The sequence below is a fragment of the Hyperolius riggenbachi genome, chromosome 7 (assembly GCF_040937935.1).
Source record: "Hyperolius riggenbachi isolate aHypRig1 chromosome 7, aHypRig1.pri, whole genome shotgun sequence".
Lineage (NCBI taxonomy): Eukaryota > Metazoa > Chordata > Amphibia > Anura > Hyperoliidae > Hyperolius > Hyperolius riggenbachi.
Window position 1 is genome coordinate 192,122,893 of NC_090652.1, and position 15,585 is coordinate 192,138,477.

A 15,585-nucleotide genomic window follows, 5' to 3' on the forward strand; every position below is an offset into this window, starting at 1 on the left:
GAGGTAAAATTCTTTCTCTTTAATACAGCTTGTCCTGATGTGACTTGCAGACAACCCTCTACGTGTACTGTGCAGGCATTTTCTGCCTAGTAAGTCAGAAAAGATAAAGAGAAAGCTTTGAAATTAATGCCCAGCTTTGTGACTAAACAAAAGGACACAATATGGTTTACAGTAAACGTGCTTGCATTTTTTTTCTTTTGAATGATCTCTCAATACAAAAGCTCAAACGGGGATTTCATTGGCTATGTAAACAACTGGAGAAGCAATCACATGCAGAATTAACAATAGATGGACAAGGGAGCAGGACAGCATAGTTTATATGTTTATTCACATTATCAACTATAAACTATTCAGGAGTGTTAATATATGTAAATCTCAGCTTTGTGCAATAACATTTAAATAGTAGGAGATTGAATTCCCAAGACATTCAGTGATCAGTCTGTGAAGTCCATTCAAAATGGGGAAGGTAAGTGAATAAAAATGTCAGTTTCATTATTAAACGACTGTAACAGGTACATACTGTATTGAAAAAACATGCATGTAATGTAATTAAACAGTCAGTTTACATTTATTATTTCATCTAGCTTAAACACAGAGCATGCCATTCATATAGTTGCATGGATTAATGACATATATGTGTCCATTCTTATCTACCCTAGTTGTTCCGCTAGTTGAATCTTTGTGGCAGTATTACAGGAGGTGGAAGGGGGGCAACCTTTACAATACAATACAATAACATTTCTATAGCGCTTTTCTCCCATAGGACTCAAAGCGCTTAGGCTCTCTCAGATTCAGTAATTAGTAGGATGAAGTATTCACACAACAAAAGTTATATTTCTGCAAATGCCAAACTGAACAGGTGGGTTTTCAGTCTGGATTTAAACACGTCCAGGGATGGAGCTGTCCTGATCTGTTGAGGTAAGGAGTTCCAAAACGTAGGGGCAGCATGACAGAAGGCTCTGGGACCAAAAGTTTCCAAGTGGACTCTGGGTATGACTAGATTATTAGAACCTGTTGATCTGAGAATGCGGGGATTGCTACGCAGCTGCAACATATCTTTCATGTATCCAGGGCCTAAATTATTCAGGGATTTAAATGTCAGTAGGCCGATCTTGAATAGGACCCTCCATTCTATAGGTAGCCAGTGAAGGGAGTGCAGGACTGGCGTTATGTGGCAGTGACTGGGTTGGTTGGTTAGCAGTCTGGCAGCAGTATTCTGTATCAGCTGTAGTCGGTACAAGACCTTTTTTGGAAGGCCAGTGTAGAGAGCATTGCAGTAGTCCAGTCGAGATGTGATGAAGGCGTGGACTAAGGTTGGCAGATCTTCTGGGGGTATGAGGTGCTTGATTTTTGCAATGTTCTTCAGGTGAAAATAGGATGATTTCACCACAGCAGAGATTTGAGTTCTAAAGTTTAAATCCCAATCAATTAGAACTCCCAGGCTACGCACATGATCAGAGCTGCGCAGATCCGTGCCTCCTATTCCCAGTGGTGAAGACTGCAAGTTAAGTTGTTTTGTTATCATGCTCTGCCCTCCTATCAGAAGGACTTCAGTTTTGTCTGCATTTAGTTTCAGCCAGTTGTCATTCATCCATTGCTGTAGTTCACGTAAGCAGGCGTTTATAGTTAGAGTTGGGTCTGTCACACCAGGCTTGAAGGAAAGATATAGTTGAGTGTCGTCTGCATAGCAGTGGTATGTCAGGCCATGTTTTTGGATTAGTTTTCCCAGCGGTAACATGTAAATCGTGAAAAGCAGGGGAGAGAGGATTGAGCCCTGGGGCACCCCATACCTAAGTGATACAGGGGTGGACAGGAAGGGCCCCATAGACACTTTGTGGGTTCTGCCACTCAAGAAGGATTGGAACCACTGAAGAACTATGCCATCAATGCCGCAGTATTCCTGTAGCCTGTTTATCAAGATGTCATGGTCAACTGTATCAAAGGCTGCAGAAAGGTCTAGCAGTATGAGGATGGAGCACTCTCCTCTGTCTCTTGCCATGAGCAGGTGGTTGCATATTTGGATGAGGGCCGTTTCAGTGCTGTGGTGTTTCCTGAAGCCAGACTGGAATGGGTCATAACTGTTGTTTTGTAGGATTTTGGCTTCTAGCTGGAGGTAAACAGCTTTTTCAATTAGCTTGCCCAGAAAGGGAAGGTTAGAGACAGGTCTGTAGCTGGTCATTGCACCTTTGACCCTATATCCTGTCTCTGTGTAGCGTTGTCCGTGCTTTCGGCCACTGGGCATGTGCGCAGCATGGATCCAGAGACAGAAGGCCGGGGACGGGGCCAGGGAGTCGAGTGGGCGGCGTATGAGCAGGCGGCCGGATGTGCGGCGGGTGGGCATGCGCGCGCACCCAGGAACACAGACCTAGAGCCCGTTTTTATACAGGTTTAGGTCCACTAGTGGTTACATAAAATATGTCTCTGCTGGGGAAGCAAATCCCATTCTGATGGCAGCACCAGAGCTTGTATAAAATCCGTGGATCATGTGATACACTTTTCCTAAGGTAATTTTTGTGCATAAAATTGTGTCAGTCATAGCATAACCCCTAATGCACCTACTGCCTATAGAAACATTGAAAAATTTGACAGAGTAGAGCTTTAACCACTTAAGGACCGCAGCGTTAAACCCCCCTAAAGACCATGCCATTTTTACAAAAAGGGCCACTGCAGCTTTAAGGCCTCAATGCAGGGCCGCAGAACACAGCACACAAGTGATCCCCCCCCCCTCCCCTTTTCTCCCCATTAACACAGCTCTCTGTTGGTGGGGTCTGATCGCTCCCCCAGTGTTTTTTTTTTTTTAAACATTTATTTGTTTTATTTTTAAATAAAATAGTGTATTTTTTTATTTTTCTAGTGGCCCCTCCTTCCCTCCCCCACCAGCCTATCACTGTGATCAGCTGTCATAGGTGTCAGCCTATGACAGCGGATCACCCCTGAGCCAATGGAGGGGACAGCCGTGTGACACAGTACAGTGCTGCCTTAGATCGCAGTCTCCCAGCGGCGATCGCCCAGTGAACAGTCTCCCAGCGAGCTCTGCCATTCATGAGAGATGCGCGCGCACGATCTATTGCAATACCCGCCCCAAGGATGTTACACCGATCGGCATTATGCGGTCCTGGGGCTGCCGCCATGGGCCGCGCCTATCAGCGTGACGTGATCGGCAAGTGGTTAAGGAAAACATGGGAAGACCAAAAATAAGAGGGATCAGAAGGGAGCATAGGAGTGACAGGGACTGAAGGAAACTGACTCAATTGCGTGCATAAAAGGACAGGCATGTCTACTATTTTTTTAAATATGGCATTCTCTGTCCCTTACAACCACAGAATATGGCAGAGGCCAGGGGCTGACCTAACATAAGTCATCTCAAATTAACCCATCCACCTCTTTATCCTAAAAATAGAGCAAACAGTTTGAATTCAGGCATGAACTGCACATTAGACATTTCTGACAGTAAAAATAATTTAGTGCTTCAGCTTTCTGGGTTTGCTGGAAACGTATAACCTGGCAAACCATTTTCAGGACATAGATACAGAGTAATTTGGGTTGAAAAAAGACATACGTAACAATAGACACACGGGGTCTATTGTTATGTAGGACTGTAACAATAGACTGTGCAAGGGATGCAGCTGCAGGGGGCCCAGAAGCCTCAAGGGGTCCAGTGGGGGGAGAATTTTTTTCCCCTGACCTGAGAGACTGAAAACTAAGGGCACAGAGAGAAAACAAATTCTATCCTCTCTGCACAATTGTTCTGACCACTGGCATCACTACCTATGTGCGGTGGGTGTGATCCGCACCTCCAGTACCAGCTAGCAGGAGGGGGCAACAAGCTCCTAGCTTAAAAAATAAGAATATTTACATCAGGCAGGACCCTGATCTACATTTCCTTCCTGCTCGCTATGCATAGATCCAGCTCCTGCCATGCCGACTGCAGAGTTGAATCAGAGCACAGATAACAGAGTTATCAGAGGAGCGAGGAACTTAAGCACCCCTTTGCTAGAGTGAGCACGTACAGCACCTCCTCCCTCAGGAATGTGAGGAGAAGAGACAGACCGACCCGCTGCTAGAACAAGAGTGTTGTGGGTGACAAGAGGGGTGACAAGAGTGTTGTGTGAGTTGCTGCTTGTGTGTATGTATTGTGAGTGCTGTATGTCTGCATATGCAAGGATTATCTGTGTATAAAAGTATGGTGTGTGTGTATAGAAATAGAGTATGTGTGTAAATGTATGGTGGGGTATTTTTTTCTGGCTATGTTATTTGTATGATACACATCACACAGGCACACATACTCCATACATGTACACACACAGACACACATACTCTATTTCCACACACACAAACCATACTTTTATACACTGTGTATGTACTGTAGTTATATTATAGAGATAATGTTTCCCCAACAAACTTTTTAGGGCCCTTCTCTCCTCCCTTGTGTCTAGTGTAGCAGCCCTCCTTCACCCTCATAGCAAGAATTGCCAGTAAACTTATGGTGACCAGACATCCATCCTTACCTGGGACAGGTCCTGTATCCAGGTTCCCCTGGCTTAGGCTAAAATTTGTCCCAGCCGGGGGACTCTGTGTGGCCGCATCCCTCCTGTCCACCTCCGATCCACCTGCTCAGTATAGAGTGTACACAGGTTCAAGCAGCCCGCTGCATACAGGATGGTCCTTTTACACTCTGTCAGTTTCTGATGTGCCATCCAGTGTCCATGTTTCCTTACGCCTCTTAAACTATATGCTGAAAAACTAAACCTTTCACAGTGCACTGCTATGGAGAAAAAAACGCCCTTACAGTCGCTGTGCCTGTGTTTTTGGAGGAAACTCAGGACACTGCTTTAGAGTTACATTGTTACATTACAGTTAGTGCCGCCTGCGTCATGTAACCCTAGCTACACCACTGGTTCTGACTGCATCTGCACAACCAGCCACTGATAAGGAAATATACAAACTTTTGCAGACAAAGATTTGTAGACAGTCCCTATTCAGTGTTCAGCAAGGTCTTGGTCACTAGAGATGGCCCGAACGGTTTGCCGGCGAACTTCCAGGGTTCGCGATTGCGGAGAGCCGCAAACTTTACCAGAAGTTCGATTCGCCCCCATAGTGCACCATTAGGGTCAACTTTGACCCTCTACATCACAGTCAGTAGGCACATTGTAGCCAATCAGGCTACACTCCCTCCTGGAGCCATTCCCCCCCCCCCCCCCTTATAAAAGGCTGGAAGCGTCAGCCATTTTACTCACTCGTGTGCCTGCAGTAATTAGAGAAGGGACAGTTGCTGCAGACTGTGAAGTGGTGACATCTTTGGCACACAGCGTTGGGTCAAGGGTCCGTCTGACCACAGATGCCTGGTCTGCAAAGCACGCTCAGGCCTGCCCGAAGACATGCCTGCCTAATTTTTCTGACTGCACTGCGGCTGCAACAACAAAACAAAAGGCATGTACATGTGCCCATTCCCCTTCATGATCATTACCTTGCCGCGGTGAAGGGGCTTGCGAAGCAATGACCGCCAGCTATGTGAGTGTCTCGGGGCGGTGGCACACCAAAGATAATAAGGTTGTTGCTTCATTGTGGACATACCAAATTTGATCAGCTGGACAGTCACTGTTGTTCTATCATTGAGCTACCACAGCCCGGCGACCATATGGGCTTGAAAACCGCCACGGCCTGCACTCTGGCCATGGTGCGCACCAGTCCAGCACGGCCGCCACTACGCAAACAGCTATTTGCGGTGCGTTACACAGTGAGTTTGGTGTGTCAGTGTGAAGCAGTACTCTAATGACACTCTCTGATTGATGTATATGTTACGGCCAAAACCAGAAATTGGCCAATTCTAGAATTGGCCGGCCGTTTCTAGAACTGGCCGATTTGACGTCGGCCAAAGTCCAAAATGATGGAAATTTCTGACATTGGCCGGCCAGTTCTAGAACCGGCCAAAGTCAGTCGGCCAAAGTCCAAAATTGAAAATGCACAAATTTCAGATCATTAAAGGAAACCTGTGACGTCTTTTTTTTTTTTCACTTCTGCCACAACCCGTGCAGCCACCCTGTGCCTGCAACGGTACTTAGGGATCCTCCGGTCCACCGCTGCAGCTCAATTTCACTTTTGCCAACTTGTAAGTCGACAGCCACTCCGCCTGCGCGGCCCTGGCCACGTGCGTCCTTGTTCACACTCTCGTCGTCGGAAGAGTCCTGCACAGGATTTTTACTGCACCTGTGAAGCACGGGAGCGTGAACGAGGACGCATGCGTCCAGGACGACACAGGCGCAGTGGCCAGCGACTGAAGAAAGCGAAACTGAGCCGCAGCGGGGGACCAGAGAATCAGAGTACAGGCGTGGGTACAGGGTGGCTGCAGGCCATTCCTCCCCCCCCCCCCCCACTCTCCGTGTCCATCCCTCTTTTTTGTTTCTCCCCACCCCATGTGTCACCTCTGCCCCTCCATTGTCAGTGTTACCAACCTTCCGCCCCCCCCCCCCTTTTTATTAGATTTAATTGACCCCGTGTCACACCTCTGTTCCCTCGGGTCCTGAGGAGGTGGTGGAAGGTGGGGGACAAAGCAGCTGGCCGCATGGGTACTTGCAAGAGAGCGCAGCAGAATGAAAGAAAGGCGCCCTGGATCCTTTCAGGCCGCTCTCAGAATCAGCTGGCGGCGGGCAGAGCTGAGCGGGACTTTGCAGCTGAATCAGCTGACAGCGGCAGGAGAGTGGCAGAATGAGAGAGAGGAAGAGGAAGCCCGGGTCCTTTCAGGCTGCTCTCAATCTTGCCTGGCAGCGGAGCTGAGCAGCATCGGAGAGCGCACTAACTGAGCGGGACTTGCTGAGACTGTGCGCGTCGGAACACCCGGCAGCAGGGAGAGGAGAGCAGCTGGCGGCGGGGAGTGAAACTTCGGGACTTGACCGGCCACGCTAAGTCACAACGCGTTCTGGCCGGCCAAAGTCCACAATTCATCCCCATTTTGTATATTGGCCGAATCAGCCGGCCACTTCGCATTGTGACCGGCCAGAACCCGAAGTGGCCAGACTTCGGGTTCTGGCCGTAACATATACACATGCAAGATGTTTTAAAGCACTTTAAGCCTGCAATTTAGCATTCAATGTGATTTTGGCCCTTAAAACGCTGCTTTGTGTCCAATCCACCTTTTTCCCCTGGACTTTTGGCGTGTATCCCACTCCGCCATGTTCCCCTCCAGGTGTTAGACCCCTTGAAACATCTTTTACATCACTTTTGTGGCCAGCATAAAGTTTTCTAGTTTTCAAAGTTCGCCTCCCCGTTGAAGTCTATTGCGGTTCGCAAAAGTCCGCGTGAACCGAACTTTCGGCAGAGAGGCAGACCCAGAGGAAGGCCACCTGGCAGGTCTGTGCGAGGTCGTGTTGATGTGATTTCGTGCGGCCCTGGCCCAATGTACAGTGCTCAGAAGAAGGCACGTCCCATCAACTCCCAAGATTGTCAGGACGTGGTTGACTATTTAACACAGAACACCTCACCTTCTGCAGCCACCAGCGCAACTACAAGCACCACATCCGCTGCATTTGACACTACGCAGGAGGTAATTGGTGGAGAATTAACAGCCATTATTGTTACAACCAGATGAAGGCGCTAAGCAAGTTACACCACCTTATATGTCTGAGTTTGTCGGCAACACTATGGACGTAACGTGTGAGGAGGAGGAGGATGAAGTACCTGCTGTTGGTGCAGTTTTGGTGGTGTCTGAGGCAAGTGATGCTGGGCAGGATGATTATGATGATGACGATGATACGGATGCCACGTATGTTCCCAATAGAGGAGATGAACAGGGGGACAGTTCAGAGGGGGAGTCAGAGAGGAGTAGGAAGAGATGAGTTCCTGAAAGAAGCAGGGGGAGCTCATAATCAGAAACAGCTGGTGGCAGTGTCCAGCGCCAGCCAACATGCCCTTCAACGTCAGCTGCTGATGCCACCATAGTGCCATCACCCCAGGGGGGCTCAGCGGTTTGGAAATTTTTTAGTGTGTCGTCCGTAGATCAGAGCAATGCTATCTGTTCTCTCTGCCTCCAAAAATTGAGCCATAGAAAGGCCAACACCCACGTAGGGACAACTGCCTTACGAAGGCACCTGCAGAAAAGGCACAAACTGCAGTGGGAAGAGCACCTGAGCAAAAGCAGCACACAAAAGCAAAGCCACCCTCCTATTCCTCTTCCTCCTTCAGGTGCAGCATCTTCAGCCGCTTTCTCCCTTGCACCTTCACAGCCACCCTCCTCCACTCCGCCTCTGCCCTTGAGCGGTTCCTGCTCCTCTGCCCACAGCAGCAGCCAGGTGTCCATGAAGGAAATCTTTGAGCGGAAGAAGCCAATTTCTGCCAGTCACCCCCTTGCCCGACGTCTGACAGCTGGCTTGGCAGAACTGTTAGCTCGCCAGCTGTTACCATACCAGCTGGTGGACTCTAAAGCCTTCCGTAAATTTGTGGCCATTGGGACACCGCAGTGGAAGATACCACGCCGCAATCATTTCTCCAAAAAGGCGATACCCAAACTGTACCGTGAAGTTGAGAGGCAAGTGGTGTCATCTCTGGCACACAGCGTTGGGTCAAGGGTCCACCTGACCATGGGTGCCTGGTCTGCCAAGCACGGTCAGGGCAGGTACATAACTTACACAGCCCATTGGGTCAACCTGGTGACCGCTGACAAGCAGGGAGTACGTGGCTGTGCAGCAGACCAACTTGTGACACCTTCACGGCTTGCAGGCAGGCCTCCTGCCACCTCCTCTCCTTCTCCTCCTGCTACATCCTCTTCGCTGTTGTCCTCCTCCTCCTTGGCTGAGTGGCAGTTCAACTCTACTGGTGCTGCGATCTCCTCTCCAGCTACACAGCCCCATCTCCCCAGGGCCTATGCTGCATGCCAGGTATGACGGTGTCACGCCATCTTAGACATGTCTTGCCTCAAAGCGGAGAGTCACACTGGAGCTGCACTTCTGGCTGCTCTTGGCTGCTCTTAACAAACAGGTGGATCAGTGGCTTACCCCGCACCAGCTGGAGATCGGCAACGTGGTGTGTGACAACGGCAGCAATCTCCTTTCCGCTTTGAATTTGGGAAAGCTGACACAAGTATGGCACATGCGCTGAATCTAGTCATTCAAAGATTTGTGTCAAAGTACCCAGGTTTAGAAGACGCCCTGAAGCAGGCCAGGAAGTTGTGTGGGCATTTCAGGCGGTCTTACACGGCCATGGCACGCTTTGCGGACATTCAGCGGAGAAACAACTTGCCGGTGAGACACTTGATATGTGATAGCCCGAACAAAAAACACGAGAAAGTCGTCACCAAGTACCTGTACAATTACAGTAAAAGGACACAATCTGGGGAGATAGGGATGTTCTGGCCCAACAACTGGACACTGATGCAAAATGCATGCAGGCTCATGTGGCCGTTTGAGGAGGTGACCAACCTGGTGAGTCGCAGTGAAGGCACCATCAGCGACTTGATCCTGTACGCTTACTTCCAGGAGCGTGCCGTGCGTAGAGTGGTGGATCAAGCTGTGGAGGAGCGTGAACAGGAACAGTTATGGGAGGAACAGTTGTGGGAGCAATTTTCATCAGAACCAGATGTTTCCTTAACACCTGCGGCAGCACAGAGGGGGGAGGAGGAGAAAGAGTTGTGTGGGGAAGAGGAGTCAGACCCGGATGATGAGGAAGGTGTTTCTTTGGGGGAGGAGGAGGCAGTTGCAGAAGAACAACCACAACAGGCGTCGCATGGGGCTTGTGCTGTTTGATGTTCCCGTGGTAATGTTCGTGGCTGGGGGGAGGAGGAGGACTTACTTGACGTCACTCAGGAAGAGCAAGAGGAGATGGATAGTACGTCTGGATCCAACTTTGTGCAGATGGTATCTTTTCATGCTGTCCAGCCTGTCGAGGGACCCCCATATAAAAAAACTCAAGCTGTATTGGGTGGCCACGCTACTAGACCCTCGGTATAGGCACAAAGTGGCGGACATGTTACCAACTCACCTGAAGGCAGAAAGGATGTAGCACATGCAGAGCAAGCTGGCAACTATGCTTTACAATGAGTTTAAGGGTGATGTCACAGCTCAACGCAATAAAGGTGCCACTGCCAGTAATCCTCCTCCCATGTCCACGCCGGCAATGACAGGATGCTCCAGCGATCTCATGGTGATGTCGGACAAGCACACATTCTTTAGTCCAACGCCTCACCTTAGCCCTTCTGGATCCACCCTCCACCAACGCCTGGACCGGCAGGTAGCCGACTACCTGGCCTTAAGTGAGGATGTAGACACTGTGAGCAGCGATGAACCCCTGGACTACTGGGTGCGCAGGCTTGACCTGTGGCCAGAGCTGTTCCAATTTGCCATCCAACTTCTGTCTTGCCCTGCCTCAAGCGTCTTGTCAGAAAGGACCTTTAGCGCAGCTGGAGGCATTGTCACTGAGAAGAGAAGTCGCCTAAGTCACAAAAGTGTTCAGTACCTCACCTTTTGTAAATTGTGCTTTTGCTGCTGCAATATCTGGTGGCTTGTGCATTGCAGTTCATCTGATACCTAGCAGCAAGTGTCAGTTTTTAAAAGTAAATTTTTTTTCTTTTCCCTGTAGTTTGCTTAGCAGCAGGCAGGCAATTAGCTAGGGGGCGGGATATGCTGCAACACGAGGCATTTGGTCAGCTTCAGGACTCAGTACTGAGCTTGCTCAGTCTGTGGCTTGCTCACTAAGTGGCTTCGACACAAGTAGCACAGGCGTTAAAAACAGGCATTAGAACACAGGCACAAAGAGAGAGGCAAGAGGAAGCAGGTAAGGACTAAAAAAAACCAAAAAAAAACCCCTTCAACCAATATTGCGTTTTTTTTGCATTGGTTAGAATGTGCTAGTCACGTTGTGGTGTAGTCTTTAAGTTTTGAGGACTCCACCCCAGCTTCACTCACTCCCCCTCCCCTCCTCCACCCCTCCCCCTCCTCCCTTCCTCCTCTCCTCCCCTCCTTCACCCCTCCCCCTCCTCCCCAACTTCACTCACTCCCCAACTTCACTCACTCTCCCCTTTCTCCTCCCCAGCTACACTCACTTTCCCGTTTCATCTTTTACTGCCACAGTTTACTTTAAATAATTTTTTCCCACACAATACTTATCATGTTGGACTATGCTGTACAGTGTACATCCTGCGACATGTAAGCATGCCTTGATCAGCGGATTGAGGGTGTTTACTGTTGCCCTGGGTGTGTACGTGTTGCTCAGTTAGAGGCGGAAGTCACAGAGCTAAATAAGCACCTCGTTGAAGATGAGGTGGGTGGAGCACAGTCGGAGCAAGAAGCAGAGGTAGCCGCTAGTTGGGTCACAGTTAGAAAGGGTAGGGGAAAAGGTGGCAGGGAGGCTAGTCCCGAGTTGTCCCTCACTAATAAATATGCTTGTTTGCGTAATATTGGGGAGGATGATTCTGGAGTAGCAATGCTGCAGCAGGATGTGCTCCTTAGCAACCAAGGGGCAGACTGCTGCAACGAGAAAGGAATTAGGAGTGCAGCTAAGGCTAGACAGGTACTGGTGGTAGGGGATTCAATTATTAGGCGCACAAATAGGGTAATCTGTCGAAGAAACCGTGAATGCCGTACAGTCTGTTGCCTCCCGGGTGCTTGGGTTCGGCATGTAGCAGAAAGAATTGACAGATTACTGGGTGGGGCTGGGGAAGACCCAGCTGTCATGGTACACATTGGCACCAATGACAAAGTTAGTGGGAGATGGAAGGTCCTCAAAAATGATTTTCAGGTACTTGGAGATAAACTTAAAGCAAGGACCTCCAAGGTGGTGTTCTCTGAAATACTGCCAGTGCCACGTGCTACATCTGAGAGACAGAGGGAGCTTAGTGAGTTAAATAAGTGGCTGAGAAATTGGTGTAGGAAGGAGGGGTTTGGGTTCCTGGAGAACTGGGCAGACTTTGCAGTCGGCTACAGGTTCTACAGCAGGGATGGGCTGCACCTTAATGGGGAGGGTGCAGCTGCATTGGGGGAGAAGATGGCTAAAAGATTGGAGGAGATTTTAAACTAGGATCTGGGGGGAGGCGGGAGGATAAAGTCTCAATAATACGTAGACAAGATAAGGTAAAAAGACAGTGGGAGCCTAACATTATGGGGGGGGGGGGGGGAAGTGGGGACAGTGTAAAGATTAAGGAGGTTGGTAAAAATTCAAGTAGCCCATTTCATGTAAACAAAATTGGTAAATGTGTTGGTAAAAATATAAAGTGCATGGTAACCAATGCTCGGAGCCTTGCAAATAAAATAGACAAACTAGAGTTCATTCTGAATGACAAAGGATATGACATTGTGGGAATAACCGAGACATGGATGGATGAAAGCCATGACTGGATAGCTAATTTAAAAGGATACAATGTGTTTAGGAAGGATAGAACAGGGAAAAAAGGTGGAGGGGTTTGTCTCTTTGTTAAGAATTCTTTTACAGCTGTCCTCAACGATGAGATGGAGGAAGATTGCGAAGATGTGGAGTCCGTTTGGGTAAATATTCATGGTGGAAATAAAAGTTGCCAATTGCTTATTGGGGTATGCTACAGGCCACCTCATATTAATGAAGCTGCAGAACTGTGATTACTACAGCAGATTGAAAAAGCTGCAAGTAAAAATGAGGTCATAATTATGGGCGACTTCAACTTTCCAGACATTGACTGGAGTATTGAGGCTACCCATTCTGGTAAAAGCAGCAGATTTCTGGCAGCACTACAGGACAATTACTTGATTCAAATGGTAACGGAACCAACTAGGGGGAATGCGTTACTGGATCTGATCATTTCTAATAGACCAGATAATGTATCAAATGTGCAGGTACAAAAACATTTGGGAAATAGTGATCATAACATGATAACGTTTGATCTAGTGACTGATAAGCCACGGGGCAGCGGGACCAGTAAAACTATGAATTTTAGAAAAGCAAAGTTCAATCAAATTAGGCAGGCACTAAGTTTGGTGAACTCGGATAATGTACTACAAGGGGAGGACACTGAAGGGAAATGGCAAGCTTTTAAACTTATACTCAATCAATATTGTAGTATGTATATCCCATATGGAAACAAAATATCTAGGAATAAAAAAAAGGCCTCTATGGATGAATCGAAAGGTTAAAGATAAAATGAAGAGGAAAAAGAATGCCTATAAGGTCCTAAAACAGGAGGGGACCAAGGCTGCACTAAGCAATTATAAGGAGTGCAATAAAAATTGTAAAAAAGAAATTAGCCTGACAAAGATCGAAGCTGAAAATCAAATCACTAGGGATATCAAATCTAACCCAAAAAAGTTTTACAAGTACATCAACTGTAAAAAAGAAAGGTTGACTGTATAGGACTCCTAAAGGATGAGGGTGGGAACTCAATGGTGGATGACCAAGGTAAGGCAGAGTTATTAAATGCTTTCTTTGCTTCTGTCTTCACAAAGGAAACAGCACTGTTGCAAATTACAGAGGCAGAAGAGTCTCAATCTTCTAACTGTAAAATTAAATACTGGCTCGGATGGCATGCATCCTCGGGTCCTAAGGGAATTACCGTATATACTCGGATACAAGTCGACCCCGTGTATAAGTCGACCCCCAAATTTGATCCCCAAAAGCTGGTATTTCTCAAAGTCTCAAGTATAAGTCGACCTAGGAAAGTTGATGGCTGCAGGTGGGGACTAGGAGGGGTTACTGGCTCTGCACTTGGGGTCCAGAAGTAATGCCTTAACTTGGGGAACAGGAGAAGTTAATGGTTGTAGTGCATAAAACTCTGCAGCCATTAACTCCTCCTGGTCCCCAGGTGCTGCTTCAGCTTTTCACTGTTCAACTCATTTTGTTCTGCATTCTGTATGCAGAGCGGATATCCTGAGTACTATGGCCAGTTTTCCCTATAAACTCCCCCTCCAGCCGCTATTGTGCCTGCCATTCTCTCTCTCCCCGGGTGGCCCCTCTCTCCCCCGTGTTTAGTGAATGCCCCTCTCTAGCTCTCCCTCCCGCCTCCTCCTAATTATAATTGTGGCCAGTTTTCCCTATAAACTCCCCCTCCCCTTCCAGCCGCTATGGTGCCTGCGGTTCTCTCTCCCCGGGTGGCCCCTCTCCCCTGTGTTCAGTGAATGAATGCAGTGTAGAAAGCTGACATACGTTACCTAATCCACCGCTGCGCGCTGTGTCCTTTGATCTCCTCTTCGCTCATGCCGGCGAGCATATTATAGCGTCTCTCCTGCTTCCAGTACCATGTGACATCGGGAGTCACATGGTACTGAAGCAGGAGAGACGCTATAGTATGCTCGCCGGCATGAGCGAAGAGGAGATCAAAGGACACAGCGCGCAGCGGTGGATTAGGTAACGTATGTCAGCTTTCTACACTGCATTCATTTACTGAACACGGGGGAGAGAGGGGCCACCCGGGGAGAGAGAACAGCAGGCACCATAGTGGCTGGAAGGGGAGGGGGAGTTTATAGGGAAAACTGGCCACAATTATAATTAGGAGGAGGCAGGAAGGAGGGAGAGCTAGAGAGGGGCAGTGCAGTGTAGAGTAGTGAGGAGAAAGGGGCACCCCGACCTCGGCTACAAGTTTGGAAATTTAGGGCTGACGCGACTATAAGTCGACCCCCCCACTTTTAAATTGTGAGTCAGTCCTAAATTTCTCGACTTGTAGCCGAGTATATACGGTAAGTTCAGTTATAGATAAACCCCTTTATCTTATCTATTGTGACTCTCTTTCAACTGGCAGAGTCCCAGTGGATTGGCGTACAGCCCACGTTTTTCCATTATTTAAGAAGGGCAAAAAATCAGATCCAGGAAATTATAGACCTGTAAGCCTAACATCAGTTGTATGCAAACTATTTGAGGGGTTACTAAGAGATACTATACATGACTTCATAGTAGAAAATAATCTTATTTCTCAGCATCAACATGTGTTTACTAAAGACAGGTCCTGTTTGACTAACATGCTCAGCTTTTATGAGGTAGTGAATGCTAATATGGATATTGGGAATGCTGTAGATGTGATATACTTGGACTTTGCAAAGGCCTTCGACACTGTTCCCCACAAAAGTCTGGTGCAAAAGTTGAGGATGCAAGGACTGGGGAAGAGTCTGTGTGCATGGATAGGGAACTGGCTAATGGACAGAAAACAAAGAGTTGTGGTCAATGGATCGTACTCAAAATGGGAGACTGTTAGCAGTGGGGTGCGTTACACAGTGAGTTTGGTGTGTCAGTGTAAAGCAGTACTCTAATTACACTCCCTGATTGATTTATACACATGCAAGATGTTTTAAAGCACTTTAGGCCTGCAATTTAGCATTCGATGTGATTTCTGCTCTTAAAACACTGCTTTGCGTCCAATCCAGATTTTTCCTTGGGACTTTTGGCGTGTATCCCATTCCGCCATGCCCCCCTCCAGGTGTTAGACCCCTTGAAACATCTTTTCAGTCACTTTTGTGGCCAGCATAAGTGTTTCTAGTTTTCAAAGTTCGCCTCCCCATTGAAGTCTATTGCGGTTCGCGAAAGTTCACGCGAATCGAACGTTTGGCGAAGGTTCACGAACCTAAAATCGGAGGTTCGGCCCATCTCTATTGGTCACATCGCAGTTCTGCCCCCAACCTCTCTAACCCTTCCCAAGTACTGTGT

General features: G+C 48.1%; 1 protein-coding gene across 1 annotated transcript in view; it reads left to right on the forward strand.

Moving 5' to 3' along the window:
• Nucleotides 1–290: 290 nt before the first annotated feature.
• Nucleotides 291–15,585, forward strand: part of LOC137524742 (gamma-crystallin-3-like) — a 40,282-nt gene continuing 24,987 nt past the window's right edge. Inside the window, exon 1 of the mRNA XM_068244956.1 lies at nucleotides 291–466. Within this exon, the coding sequence (XP_068101057.1) occupies nucleotides 458–466 (9 nt within the window). The 5' untranslated portion in view covers nucleotides 291–457. The remainder of the gene's footprint in view (nucleotides 467–15,585) is intronic.